Source organism: Anarrhichthys ocellatus, unplaced genomic scaffold, assembly GCF_004355925.1.
Source record: "Anarrhichthys ocellatus isolate YVR2014 unplaced genomic scaffold, GSC_Weel_1.0 scaffold56, whole genome shotgun sequence".
In the NCBI taxonomy this organism is placed as follows: Eukaryota; Metazoa; Chordata; class Actinopteri; order Perciformes; family Anarhichadidae; genus Anarrhichthys; species Anarrhichthys ocellatus.
The window spans coordinates 2,535,627-2,558,410 of record NW_022280086.1 but is presented as its reverse complement, the minus strand read 5'-3'; the positions used below and the strand labels follow the sequence as shown (position 1 = coordinate 2,558,410).

The following is a 22,784-nucleotide window of genomic DNA, read 5'->3' as shown; positions in this document are numbered from 1 at the left end:
TGTGTGTGTGTGTGTGTGTGTGTGTGTGTGTGTGTGTGTGTGTGTGTAAGTCGGGGGAAATAGGACGTGGGGAGTGTAGAGAGTGTTTAAGTTGAAAGGTCGGGGGTTAAAATAATATCTATATATGTATATATATATATTAGTGTTAGCAGGATGAGGTGGCAGTAGGCAAGATGATGGCAGGAAAAAGGAGAGTAAAAAATGAATGGAAGATGAGGGGAAGCAGAGGACAGGCAGCGAGCAGAAGAGGGAGAGGATAAAGCAGTAGGAGAATGGGGCGAGAGAACAGAGTGTGGGGAGAAGAGAGACAGAAAGGAAGAGTTAATGAATCACAGCATGGTCAAAGTGAGAAAGAGAAGCGATGGAGGGACATAGAGAGTGACAGACTGAGAGAGAGAGACAGACAGAGCTGAACAATGAAGGAGCCTGATGTTATGACATGAGAACAGAAATGACGCTCATCTGATCCGGCTGGCCTGCCAGATCGGATTCAAAACACCGCACATTGACACTTGAAGAGTTTCATTTCCAAACAAGACGTCCAGAAGCAGATTTCACAACATCCAAGTGTGGCAAGAAAGTTCCAGGAAGCGAGTGATGTTAGTACTTTAAGCGATGAGGCTGGAGATCTTTTGTATTTTTACTCATCAAATCCCATCAAAAGAACAGAATTACAGAAAGTGTTTTTGTGTGTAATAAAAGCGGATATACATTCACACTCTGCACCAGAGAGCTCTACTGGGTGACACCTTCCTTCACTAATGAACATGTCACTGTAGTATATTTTGACTCAATCCCACATAAACTGTTCTGCTGCAACAAATACTCACTAGAGCACCAAATGTGTATACATCCGCGACTGAAAATAGTCCCCCATTCCCTCCTATTTGAGTAAAGTTTGCTAAAAACTACAGTATGGAGCCGTTTGCTAATTGCTACGCCTCTCATAGATAATCTATAGCCGTGCTAGCAGCTCTGTGAGGCAGTGCTTTTTATTTTTAGCTAAATGCTAATATCAGAGCAACATTGCTCAGAGTGACAATGCTAACATGCTGACGTTTAGCAGTTACAATGCTGAGCGTGTTAGTAGGCCTGGCATAACTGGATAAACTTTATTATTATCATTTCAAGATCATTTCATGCTGCTGATAAAATTATGATATAATAGCATTTGAATGCATATACTCTTTAAGCAATACACATTTAATTCTTAACACTATTCAGATATTGGAATAGGAAAAAATTTCAAAATAAATGAAGCCACACAATGGCGATATGATATGATATAAGTCATTTCAACAAACAACCAAAACTAGTCTTCTTTTGTCTTTTCATGGGATTTGTTGACAGTAAAAAATAGAATAACACCAATTGTATCTGTATTGTTATACCTTTCTTTATCAAACATGACAGGTAACAATATAATTCCCAAAAAAGGACAGTGTTTTGAAATGAAACAGTTTCGCTGAATGGACACACAGAACTGTATCAGCCATGATGAACATAGAAGACAGCGTACACAGAGGACCGATGTTCTCCTGCATGTAGCGTTGCTGAGTGACTGTTGACCCATCAGACATCAGTACGAAATCACCTGCAGACTCTGATCAATTACATTATTTGACCACAATTCAGAGAAGAAAAAAAAGCTTGTCAAGAATGTTACAGCGGAGTAAAATCAGTCACTCCAACATCAGCGCACATGGCAGTTCTGCAGCAGCCTCTGCAGGACGTCTGCAGTTCAGAGGCAAGATAGATGCAGGAAGGGGACATCCTCATAGAGGAATCACAGGATTGTATATCAATGCCATTCATTGGGCATTGATATGTGATTGGTGCTCTTCGTGCTGAACGGTCTGAAGGGAGTGAGCATTGTGGAGATGCTGAGCCATCACACCGAATGATGGAGGGGAAATGTAACAAGTAGTGTGTGTGTGTGTGTTGCTGAGTCTCAGTGTTAGCTCTCAGGGCCTATTTTTATTTTGAAATAAAACAATACGCTATTCATATTTTGTCTGTATGGTGTGTGTGTACCTTTACAGGGGGGTGGACTGAATACCATGAACCATTATATTATTAGCTGTTCCTATTATTTTGTCCACTACCTGTATGTATGTGTGTACTTGGATGTGCGTTTGCTGTGTGCGGATGTTACATGTGCGTGTCAATGTTTTTTTTGCACACCACACACAGTCAGCACATATCAGTCAGGACCATGCATCGATCGACAGTCCACTGCTGTCACTCAGGTACCACCCTGCCCCCGCCCCTCCTCCTCCTCCTCCTCCTCCTCCTCCTCCCCCTTCAATCCTCCGCCTCCCCCCCTCCGCCCTCCTACCTTTCCGGACGTTCCCGTCCGTCGTGCGCTGGAACTCCCCGGCGCTGAGGAGGAAGCAGGCCCGGTCATGCGGGTAGCGCTCTCGGCTGGTGGTGGAGCCGAGGCCCCCCGTGGCCGGGCTGCGCTCGTCCCCGAGGACCTGGTCGATGGTGGGGCAGTCCTCGTTGGCCAGGGCCGCGTTGGCTGCAGCGTCGCCATTCGGCTTGGAACGGGGAAGAGGGGGGGAGGGGGGGGGGGGGGGGGGGGGGGGGGGGGGGTGTAGAGAAAGTGGTAGAGAAGTGGTAGAAAGTTGAGAAGAGAGGAGGCGACAGTAGAGGAAGGAGGGATATCGAGGGAGGGATATCGAGAGGGGTGCAAGGAAAGTTGTGGTGAGAGGGTTAAGGTAGAGAGGAGAGTAAACATGGACAGGACATGAAAGGAGGAAAGACGGGAGGAAAGGAGAGGGGAAGAGAGAGGGTGAGGGAGAGGAAAGGAGACATGAGAGGATGATAGAGGAGTGGAGAGAAGAGGAGAAAAAAGGAAATTATATGGAAAATATAAAATGAAAAAGAAAACAGAAGTCAGCATGTGAAAGAGATGTGAAAGAAAGAAAGAGGGGGGGAGTGAGAGTGAGGAAGAGGGTAGTTAAAGGAAGAGAAGATTAACGGTCCGGAGAGAAGGAGGAGGAGGAGTATGCATTAAGAGAAACAGGAAAAGGGAGATAAAGAATGCAGGTGGGAGGAGGACGAGGAGGAAGGATTTGGAGATGAGCAACAGAAGCGGGAAAAAAATGGGATATGAAAGAGGAGTGGTGAGAAGAAAAAGAAAAAAAGATGAGGAGATGAAAAGAAAATGAAAGAGGGTGAAGACAGGATGGAGAAACGACAGAAGATTGAAGGGGAGAGAAGAGGGAGGGAGGGGGAGAGGGGGTGTAAAAGAACGTTGGTGCCTTGTGATAGCTATCCTGATCACATGACCAACACACTGCAGCAAGAGCAGGCAGCAGACACACACACACACAGCATTTAACAGCACTGAATGAGAGGGACTAAACAAAGGAGTGGGACAAGATATATACTGTGCGCACACACACGCACACACACACACACACACACACACACACACTAAAGAGAAGATGGCTACAGGGGAAGCAATGTTTGTAGCCTTCAACACAGCTGTCAAATCTAATCTGATATGATTTACTGCTCAACAGTTACAGATACAAGCCAGAGGGGCGGATACACACACACACACACACACACAGAGGACACAAATGTCTCCACACAACAAACTGAAAGAGCCAGCTCCTACGACGTGTTGTCCGAGCACATCAGAAATCAAAAGTGTTTTTGTTTTGTCGTTCTGAACGGACGCAGTGAAAAACCGTCCGGTCATTATTAAGACAAGATAATAAATATGGGGAGAACGGAGCACGCCAGGCTGTTCACATGGAAGGTTCTGGACTCCTCCGGCTCTCCGTACCGGTTCATTGACGTTGATGTCAAAGATTCAATGTCGAAGTTCATAAAAGTTGAGCGGCGTGTGAGAGATTGTCAATGCTGAGATCACAGCAGGGAAAAAAATGTGATGATATTTTTAGTTGTGCCACTGATGCTGTTCAGGGAGACTTAAAGGACAAGTGTGTAGCATTTACTGTGGGGGGGGGGGGTGGTATGTTGTATGTCATAGCTATGCTTTTCTTTAGTGTATATTCACCTGTAAATATGAATGTACTTTGCTTGGAATGAGCCTCTTCAAAAAGTCTGTCGCGTTGCATGTTTCTTCAGTCGCCCAGAGCGGACAAACCAAACACGGGCTCTAGATAGGGCCTTTAGTAGATTTCATACGGCCATCATAGTTCTCCTACACAAGCCTGTTCTCATTTCCAGAACGTAAAATCTCTTTGTTCTAATAACGGCGCACAAGGCACCTTCAGCTTCTGTATGAGATTCACCAGGCTTTCAGTGTGAAGACCTCGTATAAAGACTGAAAGATCCCACACACAGTTAGCGGGTGGGTTCAAACAAACACGGGACTTTCAACCGAGTGACCGGATTCGTGTCCCAAAGTGTTGTTGAGTTATTTGTTAAGCTAGGTGTGTGATGTTTGCGACATGTTTTCAATACTTATGTTACATTGTTTATGTTTTACATAGTTTACGTAGTTATTTGAAGGCCAACCATGGTGTTTTTCTTAAACCTAAGAAAGGGCCCGTGTAAACATAGCGCCTTTTTCTGAGCGGAAGCGTCTTTTTTTCAATTGTTCCCAATGAGGACGGAGCGTATGCGGCCGCATGCAGCCTCCTGGAGAAAAAGGTGCTGCACCCAGCATCGTTTTTTCTGAGCACTGCGCCTTTTTTGGTGTGGCTGCTGAACTCTGTATTTCAGACAGACACTATCATAACAAAGCCCGAAAAGGCCATTTAGGAGGAGATCGGCTGGTCGGACACTGAATGCTACTGGCAAGTGTCGTGCTTTCTCTAATGTTACGGCTCATCTATACCAAGTATGAAGCAGACATTCTCTGCTTGGTGCTCATGGTGAAACATGTAAAACAAATACATCTTGATAATACAAAGCAAAGGAGCAATTCTAGTCTATCATACAACAGCGGTTAGAGTGGTGATTATGTTTTCAAGATATTGTCATAGAAACATTTAAAGAGCGTTCGGAGCGTTTCTTCGCTGAAACGCTGGGATGAACTAGAGAACTCTCGCATTAGAAAGTGACCCCAAGGGTTCTGAGAAGGCATCAGTTTGCAACGATTTGGAATGAAAACATGTTGCCGACACACTCAGCACACAGGAAAGGTTTCAGTTGGTTGCAATCTGCAACCTCTCTGTTGGGTTCTGCCAAATCTTACACACTGAACCTTTCATGGGCTCAATTGCATTTTGCATATTTTTTTGTGCTAATTTCTAAAGATGTGCAAAATCAAGGAAAGAAGATATGATATTCCTGATTGGTATGGTATACTGATTACATGTCAGCTTACCGTCAAACACTGGTGGCAAGCCAGTCTCAAGGCTATACATAATAATAAACCTAAAGTCCGGTAATGGGACACATTGCAACTCCACCACTAGCAACAACACACACACACACACACACTTGTGTATCGTCTTAGATGATGGACATGTCAATTAAATCAGCAAAGCAGAAATGAGATGACCCGGATCAATGTTTCGGCATAAAATACTGTATATCTATATAAACCCATTCCAGGATCATCTGAACACGTCAGCCTCGATGCTACAGCATTTGGCCATGAGAGGGAGGAGATGGATTTGTCGAGTGAAAGTCATAAGCTTTTCTTCAGCTTTCCCGTCCCATCGTAAATGAAAATCTATTTTAGTGTCCTCCTCTCTAGGAAGAAAGAGGACATCAGCAAGTTATTTACAGCTTCAAAACCTATTAGATACGCACTTTTCCCATTAATTCAGTGCTTGAAATCTGACCTCTGGTCATCAGTTAGATGAGAAAATCAGAAATGTTTTATACAGTTTTATATAATTGTTTTTCTCAGGGCCACTCGAGTGATTCACTTTAGAATTTGGAACACCATAAGTAATGAAGTGAAGAGGAAAATACGATACATGTCTGATAGAGAAACAAATCCTTTCTCTACCAAGGCATAGCATGTGCAAAACAACATCCAGGCCACAAACACACCAACATGTCCCATATCCTCGACTGCTCAACCACAGTGTTTCAGCACTTTCAATTCAAATTCAAGCCTTCTTAGTCACTTTCCCAGCGAAAATCACTCTTAATGTCGGTGTTTTGGGGCAAGATGTGATATTGCTTCAACTTAGATACATGATTCAGAGGTTTCTATTTTATTGACACGGTTTTTAAATGAGTGTTTGAACAATTATCCAATTGAATCCAAAACAGATTAAAAAGGGCAACTATGATGATATTTGATTATTAAGTCGATTAAGTCGAAAATATAGCAGAAAAAACTTTTGTCTATAATGTGTTTCTAGCTTCTCAAATGTTGATGACTTGCAGTTTTTCTCTGTTAATTTCATTGTTAACTGTATACATTTGGGTTTTTAAGGCAAACGCTATTTGAAGATGTGACCTCAGGGATTGATCAAAGGCCTTTTTCACTCTTTTATGGCAATTTATAGGCTAAACAAAAGGGCTGTGCAGTTAATTGAATTCAAATTTTAATTACAATTTTGACTTCCAAGAACAAAGTTCTTGATAGATCTAGGCTCTTAGTTTTGCTCCTTAAAGTGCACCAGGCGTATGCGTTTAACTCAACTTCTGCAAAATGTTCTTTCTGAATGCACGATGTTTCCAAAGTCAATGTTAAACAATCGTGATCTCAATATTGGTCGAAGTAATCATGATTATGATTTTTGCCATAATCGTGCAACCCTAATGAATGAGTAATCGATCGATCTAAAACAAATAAGCAACAGTTTAACAGATAATCACACATCTCCATCACAAGGTTTTATCTGAGGACAAAGAGAGATACCTGAGGGCATCATAGTTGTACTAATGGTGAAAGATTTGCATAGATTTGCTTTGTCAGCAGATGCGCTGTTTGTATAATTCCATTGACATGCATTTATTTCACTAAATTCACTCACTAAACTGTGCTCTTGTGCTGGGTTTTTACATTTGGAGGCTGAACTTGATGATTTTCATTTTGGAAAACTTTACAAGGTTTGATTTTTTTAAATCGATAAAATCGGACCCCCAAGGCCCATTGGAACTCTCCCATGCACACATAATCTCAGTTCTGGTCAATCACTCACCTGCCCTGTTGATCTCGATGATCTCTTCCTGTGCCAGTGGGCAGTCTCCAGTGCCCATCATGCTGCCAGATCCCACCATGCCCGGCCCGAGCACATTGCCCATCAGTCTGTGCGGCGAGGCGGTCGCCATGGCCAGGGCATCTGGCTTGCAGTAGTTAGGGCTGCCGGGCTGTGGCGCTCGGGGGATGTGCTTGTTCCTCTTCTTGGGGAGCTTCTGCTTGGCCATGGCCAGGGAGTAGTACATGCCGAAGTTGTTGACAATGACGGGCACAGGCATGGCGATGGTCAGCACACCGGCCAAGGCGCAGAGGGCACCCACCAGCATTCCTGACCATGTTTCAGGGTACATATCCCCGTAGCCCAGCGTGGTCATGGTCACCACAGCCCACCAGAACCCGATGGGGATGTTCTTGAAGTTGGTGTGGGCCGCAGCTGTTGGATCGTCGGGGTCTGCACCGATGCGTTCGGCATAATAGATCATAGTAGCAAAGATGAGGACGCCCAGCGCAAGGAAGATGATGAGCAGCAGGAACTCATTGGTGCTTGCCCGCAGAGTGTGGCCCAGGACCCGTAAACCGACAAAGTGGCGGGTCAGCTTGAATATACGCAGGATACGGACAAAGCGCACTACGCGCAGGAAGCTCAGCGCGTCTTTGGCTGTTTTGGAGGAGAGGCCACTCAGCGCCACCTCCAGGTAAAAGGGCACGATGGCCACAAAGTCTATGATGTTGAGGGTGCAGCGGAAGAACTCTGCCTTGTCAGGGCAGAAGACGACACGTGCCATCACCTCGATGGTGAACCAAATGACGCAGACGCCCTCCACATATGTCAGCCAGCCATCTGTGACTACCTCGTACACTATCTGCAAGGTAGAAGAAAAAAATCAAGGGTTAGTTGATTCTATGGAGAGTTTACTCAATTATTTATTCATTCATTACACAGTATATGCCCAGAGGCAGAACACCATGTCCTTCAAAAGTTGAATATTCCGTAGCAATACGTCTTTTCTATGTAGGTGCATAGAAAAATAGGAAACACATAACTCATATTAGGGTGATCCTAACTAACCTCTAGCCAACCCCCTTCCGCCACAAATCACCTTCAAAACTACCTCCGTATCAATCTAAACAACACTAAAAGTAGCAACAATTCAGTTCTTGTCCTTTTCAATATTGAGTCCAGTTGCAAAATCCTGAGAAACAAAAGACAATTCAAACCCAGTGCATGGCCTTCTAACAACAAAGGTATGTCTCATTACCGGGGCAATGCATCGATTTTACACAAAAATGTGAGTTTACTGATTATGAGCAGTTAGCGTAAGGGTTTGAGCTTCACGACACATGTATGGGTGTGGGCTTTTACCTTGAAGGGAGGGTCTTACGATAGGATGCTCATACCTGCCAACCTTGAGACCTCAAAAGTAAGGAGGATTTTTGCAAACCAAAGCAGGGGGTCGCGGCTCAACACTGAGCTCTGAGACCCATGATTTCCAACGGCTCGTTCCGCACCATGACAGCTTTTCACTGCATCTTTTTCACTGTGATGTGCGCTGAACCCAGGCGGCAAGCGAAGCTCAAACCATTTTGTGTCAAAAGCAGCTCTTCGCCACCGGGAAACACAATTTAGCGTCGCTGTATTGTTGTCCTGGCGGAAGCAGTGGTGTTGAGACAAGTTGCAATAACGTAAAGGAAAAAAAAGGTGTGAAATGTTGTCATTATTAGGGAGACCCTGGGTGGAAACAGGGACAGGGCAATGAAAAACAGGAATCTCCAGAAAAAAAAAAACTATCCGGATATCTCAGAGCTGCTTCATTTTTTTGGTCATTCATTCTTGAATCTGTGCCTCACGAATCTCCCAACATTATAGAACATAAAAGATGTGTCATAATATAGTCACATTAACATGTCTAATACTAAAGAACACTTCACTTAAACTTCACCGTACCTCCTCATGCGTCACGTTGCCGACAGTGACATTCTCTGTTTTGTTGTAGATGGTGTTGAAGGCTTCGTGGGTCTCCAGGCAGAAGGTGGAAATGGAGAGGAGGATGAAGAAGAGCGAGCCAAACGCCACATACTGCAGAGAGAGAAACAGAATGAGGGGGGAGGGGTTAACATTTTTTACAGTTTGCACATCAACCATACATTCTTTCCTTTTATTCAAGTTGCAGTACAGGAAGCTGTCACATCTGCACGCCGACACTTTTCTGGCCAGTTTAAGCCTTTGTCGTTAGTACTTTGGTGTTTATGTGATTGCTTGTGGGGGGAGGGGGGGTTGGGCCATTGCGGTATGTGGAAAGAAGTGGTCATGCCAACAGGCTGCAGACAGGGGGCACCAACAACACACTGAGGAGAGGGGAGGAATGTTGTTAATTCACTGCAAATGTCCTGACTGCTGCAATCCCATTGATAACAGCACAGTCCGAGACATAGAGGGAGGGAGGGAGGGATGATGGATGGAGAGAGTAAAAGTAATGAGGTACACAGGGTAGCTCTTTGTGTGTGTGTGTGTGTGTGTGTGTTTGAAAGAGTGAAAGTGAAGAAGTAGATACACAGTGTATGGTAAGAGAAAATAAGTGGGAACATGAACAATGGAGGAATAAGGAGATGAATGCGTTACTGTGAGCACCGTTATAAAAGCACACGGCGTGTATCGTAGATCGTATGTAGCGACGGCACACGTCGTTTTTCTATCAGCATAGGATCAATGATTATTTGTCGTAGACCACCGACACACACACACTCCATCAACCGTGCAACTGGCGAATCATTCATGTATTTTATGTAGCGTATTATCAGCCATTTTCTGTACAGTGCTCACGCGTGTGAAATGAGATTTCCTTTTCTCTGCAGCATCCCCCTACCCCCTACTATTCCTTGCCTTCCCATCTCTCTCTCTCTCTCTCTCTCTCTCTCTCTCTCTCTCTCTCTCTGTTTCTCCCCCCTCCACCTTCCTATCCCTCCCTCTCTCTCTCTCTCTCTCGCCCTGTGCTCTATGCATTGGGCTGCCTAGATGTGTCGTGGGGTCCTCCCAGTGTGTGCGGAGCAGCAGTCGTCTTCCTAAACGCCAGGTTGGCCGTCAAGGTCTGTTCTCAAGGACTCGTAACATCATTCCGGCTCGTTTTCTAAACTCCTTTTCTTCCTTTTTAACCCTGACGTTGGTTCTTCCTGCCTCACAAGCGTGCAGATACTGAGCTGCCTAGATTCTGACCACATCTATAATTTACTGTCAGTAGATATTTAGCATCTTCCGAAACTTTGGAGGAAAGGCTAATCGGATGTGACAAGAAGCAGCCAATCGAAGACCGTCTGTGAGGCATATTTATGAAAACACAAACTCGACACGTTAGTCCTTATAGAGTCCATGTGGCTAACATGTGAGCTGTCAGTTGATGATTACATATCCAGCAGACACAGACGCTGTGTTCAAAATGTCCTACTACCATACTATTCAATACAATGTATGAAGTAAAAATGAGTGATTAGTGGGTTCACACTGCATAGACTGTGGATTTTGTGTATGCAAGAAATGCCCTGATGTACACTACGTTATTAAGAACTTCTGAGCGTGCACATGAGCTTGCTAGCATGCACATCAACTCCCCACAATGCTAACAGTTTAAGCTTGCTGAAATTGCCCGAAACCATTTAAGTACAATCCCCTGAGCTCAACAATAACAGCTGCCACATCACCCCCATGCAACAACAGCGCCGTTGTGAACGCTATGACTGCCTTAAGGCGCCTTGAGACTTGTGAGATCTTTGTGTCAAGTTCTTAATATGTCACTTTATATTTCAGACGAAAAAGTAAGCATTTACATTACAAGTAAAATCAAGCTGAACTGTTCATTTAGTAGGCAGTATGCAGTACATACTGACTGGCTGTGTCGTATACAGTATGTTAATATGCAATGAGTTTGTGTCCATGAAATCCAATTGACTCTTCTTTCAGCTCTGTTTTTGGTCTCCTCCAACTCCTGAGGAACAAACTAAATGAAATGAAACTTAGATTAGATTCGCCACTAAGGTGATCTATAGAGCTGAGATGGGTTGCAAAGGCAGTTGATCATTTTCTGTGGGTTTGTAACCACATGTGATGCCTTTCACACTTCTTTCAGAATTTTGTGAAAAAAATGTATTATTCTAATTTAGAAGTTGCTTACCACCGGAAAAATTGACAGTCTATATATATTATAAACAGTATGTTATATATATATATCAAATGACGTTGGTGTGACACATTTGGTTAAGTTCCAGGCCATGTTTTGGGTTAATGAGTCAGTTCCCTCAAAGTATACACACACACACACACACCCTGGTATCGAGTCCTGCTAATACTCCAATACAATACATAAACGTGGATGGAATGTTGACAAATTCAATTTGCAAAACTTTTGATTGATTGATTGATTATTAACCTGGATACGACCTCACTGTAGACACACATTCTTCCTTTCTACTGAAGAAATAGTCTCTATATGGAAACTGCTGTGAGCGCCAAATAATATTTCATTCTCCTCCATGGAATTAGGGGAGACGCGGAGAATTCAGAGACAGCTATCTCAAAAGCTGGATGCATAAAGCCAGAGCAAATGGAGGTAGTGAGCGGAGGGGTATTAAGTTGGTTGCAAACCTTAACCACGGCGCTAGATACCACTGTCCTGGTGGTGCATTTGATAGTTTAGCTTGTTTGATGACCTAAGACTGCAGCTAAGTAGAAAAGAGAGAGAGACATTCAACTAAGGGTGCTGATTGATTATTAAAGGGACAGTGTAAAGATGCTGTCTGTGCTCTCTTTTACTTGTTTTGCTTCAGACTCTGGTAGCTTAATTAAGTGCCAGCTGAAGTCTGTTCAGGTGCAAGATTTGGTCTGATTTTGTCATATTTCTTAGATAGAAAAACTGTGGTCTCAGTGACACATCCAATGTGCTTTCTTTAAATTCAATACATATATAAAGATATTTAAGATTTTGGGCTCCAATTGAACCGGATTTAGGCCCCCATAACATTCTAACATTTTGTCTGTTAAACAATTGTGTGTCGTCTGCATAGCTATAAACTGTCATACCATTGTTGGATATTTTGGTCAAGTGGGAGCATCTACAACGAGAATTGACCTGATAAATTGGAGATTTTGTCAGAGCAAGGAAAAGAATGGATGGAACTAATAACATTAATGATGGCTCTGGCGCATCATTGATATTATTAATTACACTGTAGTTACAACCAAATTCAATAACTCACATAAGACGATGTAAAACCAGTCAAGTGTATGAATATGTAAGTATGCCTTCAAGTGTGTGTGTGTGTGTGTGTGTGTGTGTGTGTGTGTGTGTGTGTGTCAGGTCAGTGATGAAGACAGACAGAAGAAGTCTTTCTCTAATCCTAAGGGAACTCATCAAGTCCCACAGCTTATTATCATGGTCTAATTTAACACTGCTATCTAGAGCTGCCCTGGATACACACAAACACACATCACACGCACACACACAGGCGTTCCTGAGCATTTTCAGGGTGCTGGAGAGTTATTAAAAGCAGATGCAGAAGGAAACACGGCATTAAACATCCCCCCGTTTGATTTTACAACTTGCCTCGGCAAGCTATTTTTTTAACTGGATGCTGGATTTGAAAAAAATCTCAATGCATTTTTGGTGAACTGCTGCGTCTCGCACATGTGTTGTGTCCACGCAGACCGCACTACTGCGTTGCTGCTGCTGCGTTGCTGCTGCTGCGTTGCTGCTGCTGCGTTGATGGCCAGCCCGATGAGTTTCTACATTGACTTTCCTTTTGATAATGGCCGTACATAATAGAAGGCTTCATTTCATTATAAATGTTAGTTATATCAAATTAGTATGAAAAAGATTAGAATCATGTGCTCAGAGTAAGAAAGAGAGAGTGTATCAGACCAATATTGACCTTCATGTGATGTTATTTTAACTTAATAACCCTATCTGGGTTTCTGTTTCCACTCACTCCACTAATGTATGGATCCATGCTAGTCACTGCATTTTCCACGGGTCTTACAAATATTTCACAATAAAAGCGTTAAAAAAAGAAAGGCTTCTCTACACAGAAAAGCTAGAGGGCTTTTCATTTTAAATGGAAACAGGAAGTGTTGAGGTAAAAGTAACATTTTTTCATGTCTGTGACATTTTATATAGACACCGAAACTGCAACCAAGAGAGAGATTGTAGAGCAAGCCATTCAATAGTTGTGGAGATTCTACACTCAATACCCTAACTGTCTGTCTCAAGGTGGCGAGGAACATCACGTTGATATCTATACAGTGTCATGGCAATCCACTCGATGTATTGTTGTTGAGATAGCTCAGTGTGGTACCAAGTGGTGAACTGATCGACCCAATAACCGACCAATTTGATCATTTCTAGAGCCATGCTGTTTATGTGACTAGAAACACATCTTCTGTTCTGTCCTTTAGGATTAAATGTGTGTTGTTGGGTAATCAGAGAGGGTAAATACCCTTAATCAGAAGATGTCCACTAGACAATTGGACTTTTGTCGTTTTCTGTAATTGTTTATTTTCTCTTCAAACATAGCATATCAAACTATACAGGTCTTTTCTGTGACACACAGTACAGTAGTTTTCTATTTTTGTTGTCAGATGACAATCTGCATTTGAGATCTTTCAGTGGGAAACCCACTACCAGCCAAATAGTGGTGAGTCACTCTGCTCTGCCAGACACTTTGGCAGGTAATCAGACATCATTTGGAGTCATAGTCAGCTTGCTTTATAACGTGATTGTCTAACTGGTTGATATGAGGGCTTTGGCTACCACTGTGGCCAGCAGAGGGTTAAAAAAGGTTTGACTCCGTAGTTTTGCACATGACGATTGACACATGGATTTTCCCAGTGAAGATGATGCACCATTAATACTATTTTACAACTAGAATGAAATAAACAATTGTATCTCAATCAAGTGTCTGTATCACAAAGCAACACGAATCAGCTAACTTGTTGAGTCATTATTCCTAAGTGATGAAAAGTAAAGAACAGCAGGAACATTTTCATGGATCAAGAGAATCATTTTGCTTTCTCTGATAATTATGTCAGAGATTGAGATATCTGTTTTTACAGAGCCATTTGTCCACTATTGGTTTCAAGTCATCAGTCATTTCATGAAACAAACTCCATAATAGTTATGGTCAACATTTTGTCAACAATAGCTATAGCATTCAATTGGTCCGACTTGCCTGGCTTTTATTGTGAAGCAGTCACAAGAAAACACAATGTACTTGTCGTCGTGGTTAGTGACGACGGCCATCGTTCATCAAAAATGCTAACGTTTGTTTTTTTTTGACAGTAGATCAGTTTAAAATATGTCATGGAGGAGTGAGGAGCAGCAGTCAAGTGAAGAGTCGCACTGTGTGCAGCATGAAATCAGTCGCTGTTGTCACAGCTCTGCCCCTTCTCTCCTGCCACTCTGTCTCTCACTCACCTCATGAGCTCATTCAGCGCACCTGTTAGTCACGCCCACCTCATCAGCTCATCACTCTCACCTGCTCACTTTGCTGCACCTACTATTTAGACCCCAGTCTCACACAAACTCACTGCCAGATCACATCCCGCATTTACCCACCGACTGGTTTCCCGTTGCGACCCTGCCTGTTTGGACTTCTCCGCCTCCGTAAGCGACTCAGCCTTCTGTCCCCGACCACGAGATTCTGCCTCTGCTTCCTCTGGTTTCTGTCTGCCTTCTCCCCTGATGGCTTGGCGTTCCACCGAGTGGATTTCTACACGTGTGCAGATCCAAGACTGTTTGCCTGTTGTGTGTTCAGCCTAGAATAAAGTCTCGTTCCAACTATTCCGTGTGTCCGTCATACTGCTTCTGGGTCCTTAACACACCCGTTAAAGCGGTTGCATTATCAATCATCAATAAATGATCATTATCAATAAAACAACAGGAGTTTGTTTGGCTGCACTGTAAACAAATACAGCACATATTTCAGAGACAGGTGCTGTATATAAGAACTCAATGTATCTGTATATTTTTTAATTTTCCTGATATCTTTCTAGCTACATTAACACTGAATGGTGTTAAGAGGAAGCTTGAAAAATGTAAAATGTATATTATGAAAAGTTAAATAATAAATAAAACACTCCTCACATCTACATTCTAAGCGTTATTCAACCTACAAGACACAAGAGTTCATCCTACTCTTTCTCTTTTTCCCTCTTCCTACTTTCCTTCAGACCTCCCTGCTCTGTCCTCTCACATTCCCTTGCTTCTGTCACTAATATCGAATGACCTAAATCTCTTTCCTTTTTCCTCCCCTGGACAATCTCCTCTCTTTCTTTAGCTTTCTCTCTTTATCTTCTTCATAACTGACTCCTCCTATCCCTCCTGTCTCTCCTATTTTCTCCTCTATTTCTGTCAATCTTTTTATACCTCTCTCCTTCATATGTGTTCTTCCGTTTCTGTCGTCTCTTGTTATCGTTAGATCTCTCCTTGTTTAATCCTTGTTTTCAGCAGAAAATCTGTCTATAGCACCAAACACTGGACAGACAATGTTAGAAATTCGCTGAACACAGTGGAACATTTGGATTACTGTGACCAGATGTCCTGGTTTGTCTGGGATTGTCTCTGTAGGGGCTTTTCACTTGCAGGGATAGGCGTTGGGGTTGGGATTGGGTGCATTGTGAGCCGGGTGGCAGGCGGAGGTGGGGACCTCGGCGTGCAGACCCCTTGCATCGCAGACTAGCTCTAGGGACTTAAAATGTCATGGAAAGGGCACCGCCTGGTTCTGCTGGGGGACTTGAACGCTCATGTGGGCAACCTAGACGGGGGTGATTGGGAGGAACAGTCTGCCTGATCTGAGCCCAAGTGGTGCTTTGCTTTTCTGTGATAGTCATGGATTGGCCACAACAAACACCATGTTCGAGCACAGGGTGGTTCAGCAAGTACTTGGTACAAGATTACCCTTTTACAAAGGGGGACCAGCAAATGTGCTCTAATTATTAAGGCTTTCGCACTGCTCATCCTCCCTGGGAAAGTTTATTCCAGGGTGCTGGAAAGGACTGACTGTTGAATCTCAGATCCAGGAGGAGCCGTGGGCCAGCTCTTTACCTTTGCAGATCCATATACTCCGCACAAAGTGAAATACTTTTCCAATGGGTGTTGGTTTTTGATTTTCTCCTCATCTTTGCAGATGATGTGGTTCTGTTGGCTCCTTCAGAACATGATCTACAGCACGCACTGGGGGGATTTGCAAGTTTAAAGCGGCTGGCATGAGAGTCAGCTGCTGGGATGAGAGTCAGTACCTCATGGTTTTCAGCCAGAAAATGGTGAATTGCACCCTCTGTGTTGGTAATGAGTCACAGCCCCAAGCAAGTATCTTGAGGTCTTGTTCACGAGACTGGAGAGTGCGATGGACATACGGTTCCATTAGGGATGCAGGTTTGTAGAGACCGTAGAGGTAGGGTAAATGGTAAATGGACTGTACTTGTACAGCACTTTTCTAGTCTTCCGACAACTCAAAGTGCTTTAACACTACATGTGTCAGGATCCCTGTCTGACCCATTGTGTGTTAACCTCTGTTTCCCCCCCCAATCTCCTCTCCTCATGTGTCTGTCATTCCCCTGTTTGTTTTGTTATGCCATGTGCTTGGTGTTGTTTTCTCGGGCCTGCCTCCAGACACCTCCAATTGCCACCGCCCTGATGGATGCACAGCTGCAGACAATCTGGCTCGTTACCCGGCAGCATATCAACCCTGGTCTTGCAGGCCTGGGTTGTCAGTCCGTATTGTCTTCTGCCTCGGTAGCCTCCGCCGCTGTTCCGTAAGTTGAACCCCGTTGTATATTTCCGAACTAATCCCTGTCCTCTCTGCTACGGGTGTAGAGTGCTGGTCGATCTGCGTACTCTCCGGTGTCGAGCCACGGGACATCACACCGTCGACCTGTCTACCCTCCGGTGTCGAGCCACGGCACTCACACCGTCAATCCACCTGCCCTCCGGTGTCGGACCACGGGCTCCACACCTTCACACACCATCAAAATAAAATCTGTTACATCGGACTCTGTCTCCTGTGGTCTTGCGTTTGGGTCCTAGCCGTGAACTCCCGTGACAACATGTCATCATTCACCCATTCACACACTGATGGCAGGTGCTACCATGCAAGGTGCCACCTGCCCATAATAACTATCTAATTCATGCAATGTAGAATCAGCTACAGGAGCAATTTCGGGTTAAGTGTTTTGCCCAAGGACACATCGACATGGACTAGCAGAGCAGGGAATCGAACTGCCGATCCTCTGATTGAAGGACAACACTGCTCTACCACTGAGCCACAGTCGCATAGGGTGTGTAGGGTGGCTGGGCTCAGCCTCAGAGATTGGGTAAGGAGCGCAGACATCCGGAGGGAACTTGGAGTAGAGCCGCTGCTCCTTCACGTCGAAAGGGGCCAGCTAAAGTGTTTCGGTTCTAATCACGATGCCTCCTAGGCGCCTCCGTTTAGAGAATTTCTGGGGAGATCCAACTGGTTAGCGGCCCCGGGGTAGACCCAAAACACACTGGAGGGATTACTGTATGTATTTCTGGCCTCGGAATGCCTGGGGGTCCTCCGGGATGAGCCAGAAAGCGTTGCTGGGGAGATGGACTTCTGGCCATGGATAAGTGGATAGAGATTGGATAGATGTGTGATAGATAAAAATGGATATCTTGACTTTAAGCCGAGTGTCCCAAGACCTGATCAGTAAAACACTAAAATGTACTGGTTTTTCAACATTCATCACAAGATTTGAATTAATTATGATTAAACATAAATTAAATTATTGATAATATTCGTAGTGTATTTAAAATATTATAATAATAATAACTATTATTATTATATTTTACTTGTTTTTAGCTCTTACATAGACTTTTATCATGTTCTGTCCCACTTATTAACTCAATATAAAAACATTAAATGCATCACACATCTAAATTCAACACTGATTTGTCTGTATTTGTTGCTATGACTTTTGAGGCTCTCTTTGATAGAACCTGTCAGTACGCTAACGGGTAGCTGTCATGCTAAAGAGAAAGTTGGTCTTTTCCAAAGGGCTCCATGGGCCTTAGTCCTTCCTTCGTATCACACAGTATATTCCTGGTCACGCTCAGTGAAAATCACAACATAAATGATCATATTAGGACAGCCAGATAGCAATATACAATAGCTGTCAGAGAATTTGTCACAATCTGCCATTTAGTCGGACGCCTGTGTATTTTAAAAGGTATCTTACAATCATTAATGATATTACACCAATACACTCCTTATGCTTTGTGTTTACTGGTGTTATTATACAGTTCAAGTAAAATATATTTTGGGAGACCAGACATCATTTTTTGTCTGCTGTGGAACTGTCCATGGTATTGAAAGCAATGGGAAGACATCTGCTCCAGTCTGCTAGATGTTTAGATAGGCACTTGGTATAACAACTGAAGATGGTGATGATACAGTATGTGTGTCTATCAGCGTTCTGCTCCCTAGTGGCCAAAAGTCAATTAATTCACCTATAGACTATAACAGTGTTTTTACAAAATGACACCTTTTAGCATAATACAGCATACGTATATGCCAGGGGTGTCAAACTCAATCACAGGGAGGGACAAAATAAGAAATTGTGACTACGTTGAGGGCCAAATAGAGTCACCATTTAATAAACAGGATAGAAGGGATATTGGACAAAGTGCAAAAAGAATACATGTTTAGGTAGGCTACATTATTTTATGCATACGTACCAGAGCCAAATGTTTGGCATCTTTTCTTGGCTGCCAGTTCATTAATGTCTGGAGTTAGGTTCTGTGGAAACCCTCAAGATGGAGTGAAGGTGCATCAGTGAGACGACTCCTGTGTGGGTTTTTGTTCATCTTCATCACAGAGAAAAGCTGCTTACACAGGTATGTGCTTCCAAACATGCAGAGCGTTTGAGCAGCATGTAGGCTGAGTTGAGGCATTGTTATGGGGGTGAAGCTTGGAAACTGTGCAGCGCCCTCAGAGTCATACTTTGCCTTGAGTGTCATTACACTGGAGGTCTATCAGCTCCACAGGTGCTCTTTCCACGTCAACTGCAAACGGATTGCTGAGCAGTTCAAATTTAAATTTCTGAGCTGCAAAGTCGGCAAATCGCCGAGTGAACTCTGTGCCAAGTGCGCCCAGTTTATCAGCAAAATGCGCAGTCGGGAACACAGCGGTGGAGACTTTTACTGCCTCACACATGTCTGTGATCACACGTCCCCGTCCCAGAAGCTGGAGGTGCTCAACAATGGCAAAGTATTTGCAACAACTAAATAATATTTTATTGGACTCATTCAGTGAAATTGGACATTTTCCCACGGCACACCTGACGATCTCTCACGGCACACTGGTGTGCTGCGGCACAGCGGTTGAAAATCACTGGACTATAACATGTTAATATCCAGCTATTAGCTAAACTCTGCAAATGAGAGCAAAAACCAACAAAAAAATACAAGCTTCTTAAAAGCATTTAAGTGCTCTTACACAGTGCTTGTGTTAGCATATAAGGAAGGAATAACACTAAAACATTATCCGGTGACTCAGAAAATACTCATTACCTGAGTACTTAGCTAATAAAGTGTGACTGAGAGAGTGAAAGGACGAAGTCAAACAGCAAAATGGAAGTGTGTACGTCAGCAAGTAAGATTGATTTAAAGAAAGAGGGGGATGATTGAAACAATTACTTTTTTACAAAAATAAGATAAATAAGGAGAGACAACTGCAATAGCATGAGACAAGAAACAAGCGCTCTGAGCTTGGGACAGAGGATCAAAAGCTTCTAATTAAAATCATTTAACCTGGCCAGGCTTCCAATCTGTTCCCAAACTCAACACACTGACCCCGCACTGACATTTATGTTAGTTGAGAGAGGGAGAGAAAGAAAAGAGGAGTAACAGCTACTATTACAATTACAGAAAGACACAGCCGAGTACACTAGATGACAGAAAATAACCTGTGACCTCCAGCTGGTGGATATACTGTGAGGCTCATTGACGCTGTCTCCTACAAATGTATTATTATTATTAAGTTTATATTCTACCAATTTGTATGGCCAAATATGTTTAGCAATTAAAATGACCTGCTGACTGTATTATGTTCTGTGGCAGAGTTTTTTAGGGAGGTGAAAGTGCACCTTTGATCAACCACATGACATTTATTGGAAGGTGGTTGGGGTGAACAGTAGGCGCAGCACTTTGACTCTAGAGACTGGGCGCCACATCTTCTGACAATGTTACAAGATATATGAAAGAAATCCCCAGATCAAGAATCCAAATTCAATGTTTACACTGCTTTAACAAAGATTAGTACTAGTACCCTAGTACTATTTAAATACATCATTTTTAGAATATAAGAAATATCCCATTTATACTTCATGTAAACAACTGCATGGTATAATGATAATGTGGGCATGTCTGTAAAGGGGAGACTTGTGGGTACCCATCGAGACAATTTTTAATCACATATCTTGAAGCGAGAGATCAAGGGACCCCATCCAAAAATCGCCAATCCAATTTTCCCTTCGCCAAAACGCCTACGTTTGGAGCATTATTCAGCAACTTCCGAACAAGCTAGCATGATACCAATGGATTCACTGGGTCATCTAGTTTGATATGATAACAGTACCTTTACTCTAGCTTTCAAACTGAGGCAGCTACAGCCTACAAAATAACATTGTCCGGGATCTCAGAGGGCAAGTGAGAAATAGTGAAATTATGATTCTTGGGAACAAAGGAGATAAAGTGACTGTATTTTTTAGATCATCACAATCTAGGAGGCTGGAGTGAATGGACGGGTCAACAAAACGTCTGACTGTGTTTCCTGTCTCCAACTGACACTCAGTGTTGTTGTCTTCCAATCATGACTACGCTTAAACTTAAACCCAACAGTGAGCTGCAAAATGACAACACATTCTCACTCCCAATTGGTCAAATACCGCTGGTTGGTCCAGGGCCCTTTACATCAAAGGGAAGCCGTGTCACTTCTAGAGGGCAGTTACAAATGATGCATTGTACTGTTTGATTTGGAGGACTTGTTTAAAACAATAATAGGCTTGGACCTGCTGGACACTAATGTCCTGCGTGAACATAACAAAATGACAGCAATAGAAGTAAATGGGACGTATTGTTCCAATCCTGACTGTATAACTCTTTTCACATATGTGTATTCACAAAAAATGTGATTGCAGCTGAGAGATGATACAAAGTGATCTTCATAAACTGCATCACATATTCTCTCCTGTAGTGACGCAGCAATCAGGATGTCCTCTCTTTCACTGCAGAAAAGACACACACACAGTGTCCCCTTGTAAAGGTGACTTCACTACAAATAGCCTGGCTGAAGATTTGCATACTGTTTACTCCCCAAGGGGAGGATACAGCAGTATGTTGGCTGGGATCTCTCTGCACACACACACACACACACACATTTGAAGTGCGAGTTCTGCCAAGTCAGTAGGAATCTGACAGGACAGGCTTTGTGATCATGTGTGTATATGTGAGGGAGTGAAACATGAAAGACGCAGCGGTAGAGGTTGAGGTGCGACAGACCGTATGTGGTCTTGTAGCTGGCTGCTGTTTCAGAGAGTATCTCCCGGTGCACCGCATTAGCTCCCGGTGTGCTACAGTAGCCGGGATGGCTCTGCTTACCTCCTCTGAGGATTTCCCCTCCTGTCCCACTTCATTTCCCCTTGTTGTATACTCATTCATCACTTGCTCTTTATCTAGTTTGTTTGTCTGGCTGCCTTCATCCTGACTGCAGCTCATGGTTGTCTGCACCCGCCCCCCCCCAACCTGTTTACCATCTCATCCTCTCACGCTGTTGATGAACAGATGGCGACACGCAGGAGGTGTCAAAGATCAGCTTCGACACAAACAAGCAACACAGGTCTGACAATGCTGCAATTTGATATTATAATGGAGCTGAATAATGAACTTCACTTTTTTCATTCATCCGTTGTCATTTCTGGGGATATCACGATATCAACATATAATTCGATACAAAGTCGGTGCCAAAATTCTGAAAACGCAACTGTTTTTTCTCCAGTACCATAGGAACGAGGGATCAGGGCGCGAGATTCCTGGAGATGATAGAAAATGTCCCTGATAATGCAACATTTTGAACAACAATCAATCTGCGTTGAAATCAGCAGGAGGAGAGCTAGTTTATGTTAGCTGATAGTAAGGGCGACGCAAGCTTGATTCTTAATCGAAAATTGATCGAACCGAGCTTTAGAATTTGACCTTCAAAGTCAAAAGATCGTCGATTCTCCGAGGGTTTTTTCTCTCTTCACCCCCGCCTAAAGAGAAACACACTTCAATGCCGGCACAGCGTGGCTTGTTGCCGGATCTCCAGCTGCACATTTCGAGACACCAAAGCCACTGGTGGAGTCGGATACGGTTAAAAGACTGACACTTACAGACCTGTAAAATCCTGTGCGTTATGTGAACAATAAGCCTGTTTGTAGGCTTCAGAAGAGTTAGAGACTGCAGCAACAAAGTCTTAAATTGACATCAGTGCTGAAGAAAAAACTAATCGTGACCTTAAAATCAAAAGTCATATCAAATCGTTCAACAATCTAGCCTGTTGGCTAGCTAACACAGCTAACACAACTAACACAGCTGACACAGCTAACACAGCTAACACAACTAACACAGCTGACACAGCTAACACAGCTAACACA

General features: G+C 43.5%; 1 protein-coding gene across 2 annotated transcripts in view; it reads right to left on the bottom strand.

Annotated features, from left to right (window-relative positions):
- Nucleotides 1-22,784, bottom strand: part of LOC116396540 (potassium voltage-gated channel subfamily C member 1-like) — a 76,403-nt gene that overhangs the window by 33,633 nt on the left and 19,986 nt on the right. For both annotated transcript variants that reach the window (XM_031871196.1, XM_031871197.1), the window contains exons 2-4: nt 9,036-9,167; nt 7,092-7,953; nt 2,339-2,548 (exon numbers count right to left, since the gene is read on the bottom strand). In XM_031871196.1, coding sequence (XP_031727056.1) covers nt 2,339-2,548; nt 7,092-7,953; nt 9,036-9,167 — 1,204 coding nt within the window. The remainder of the gene's footprint in view (nt 1-2,338; nt 2,549-7,091; nt 7,954-9,035; nt 9,168-22,784) is intronic.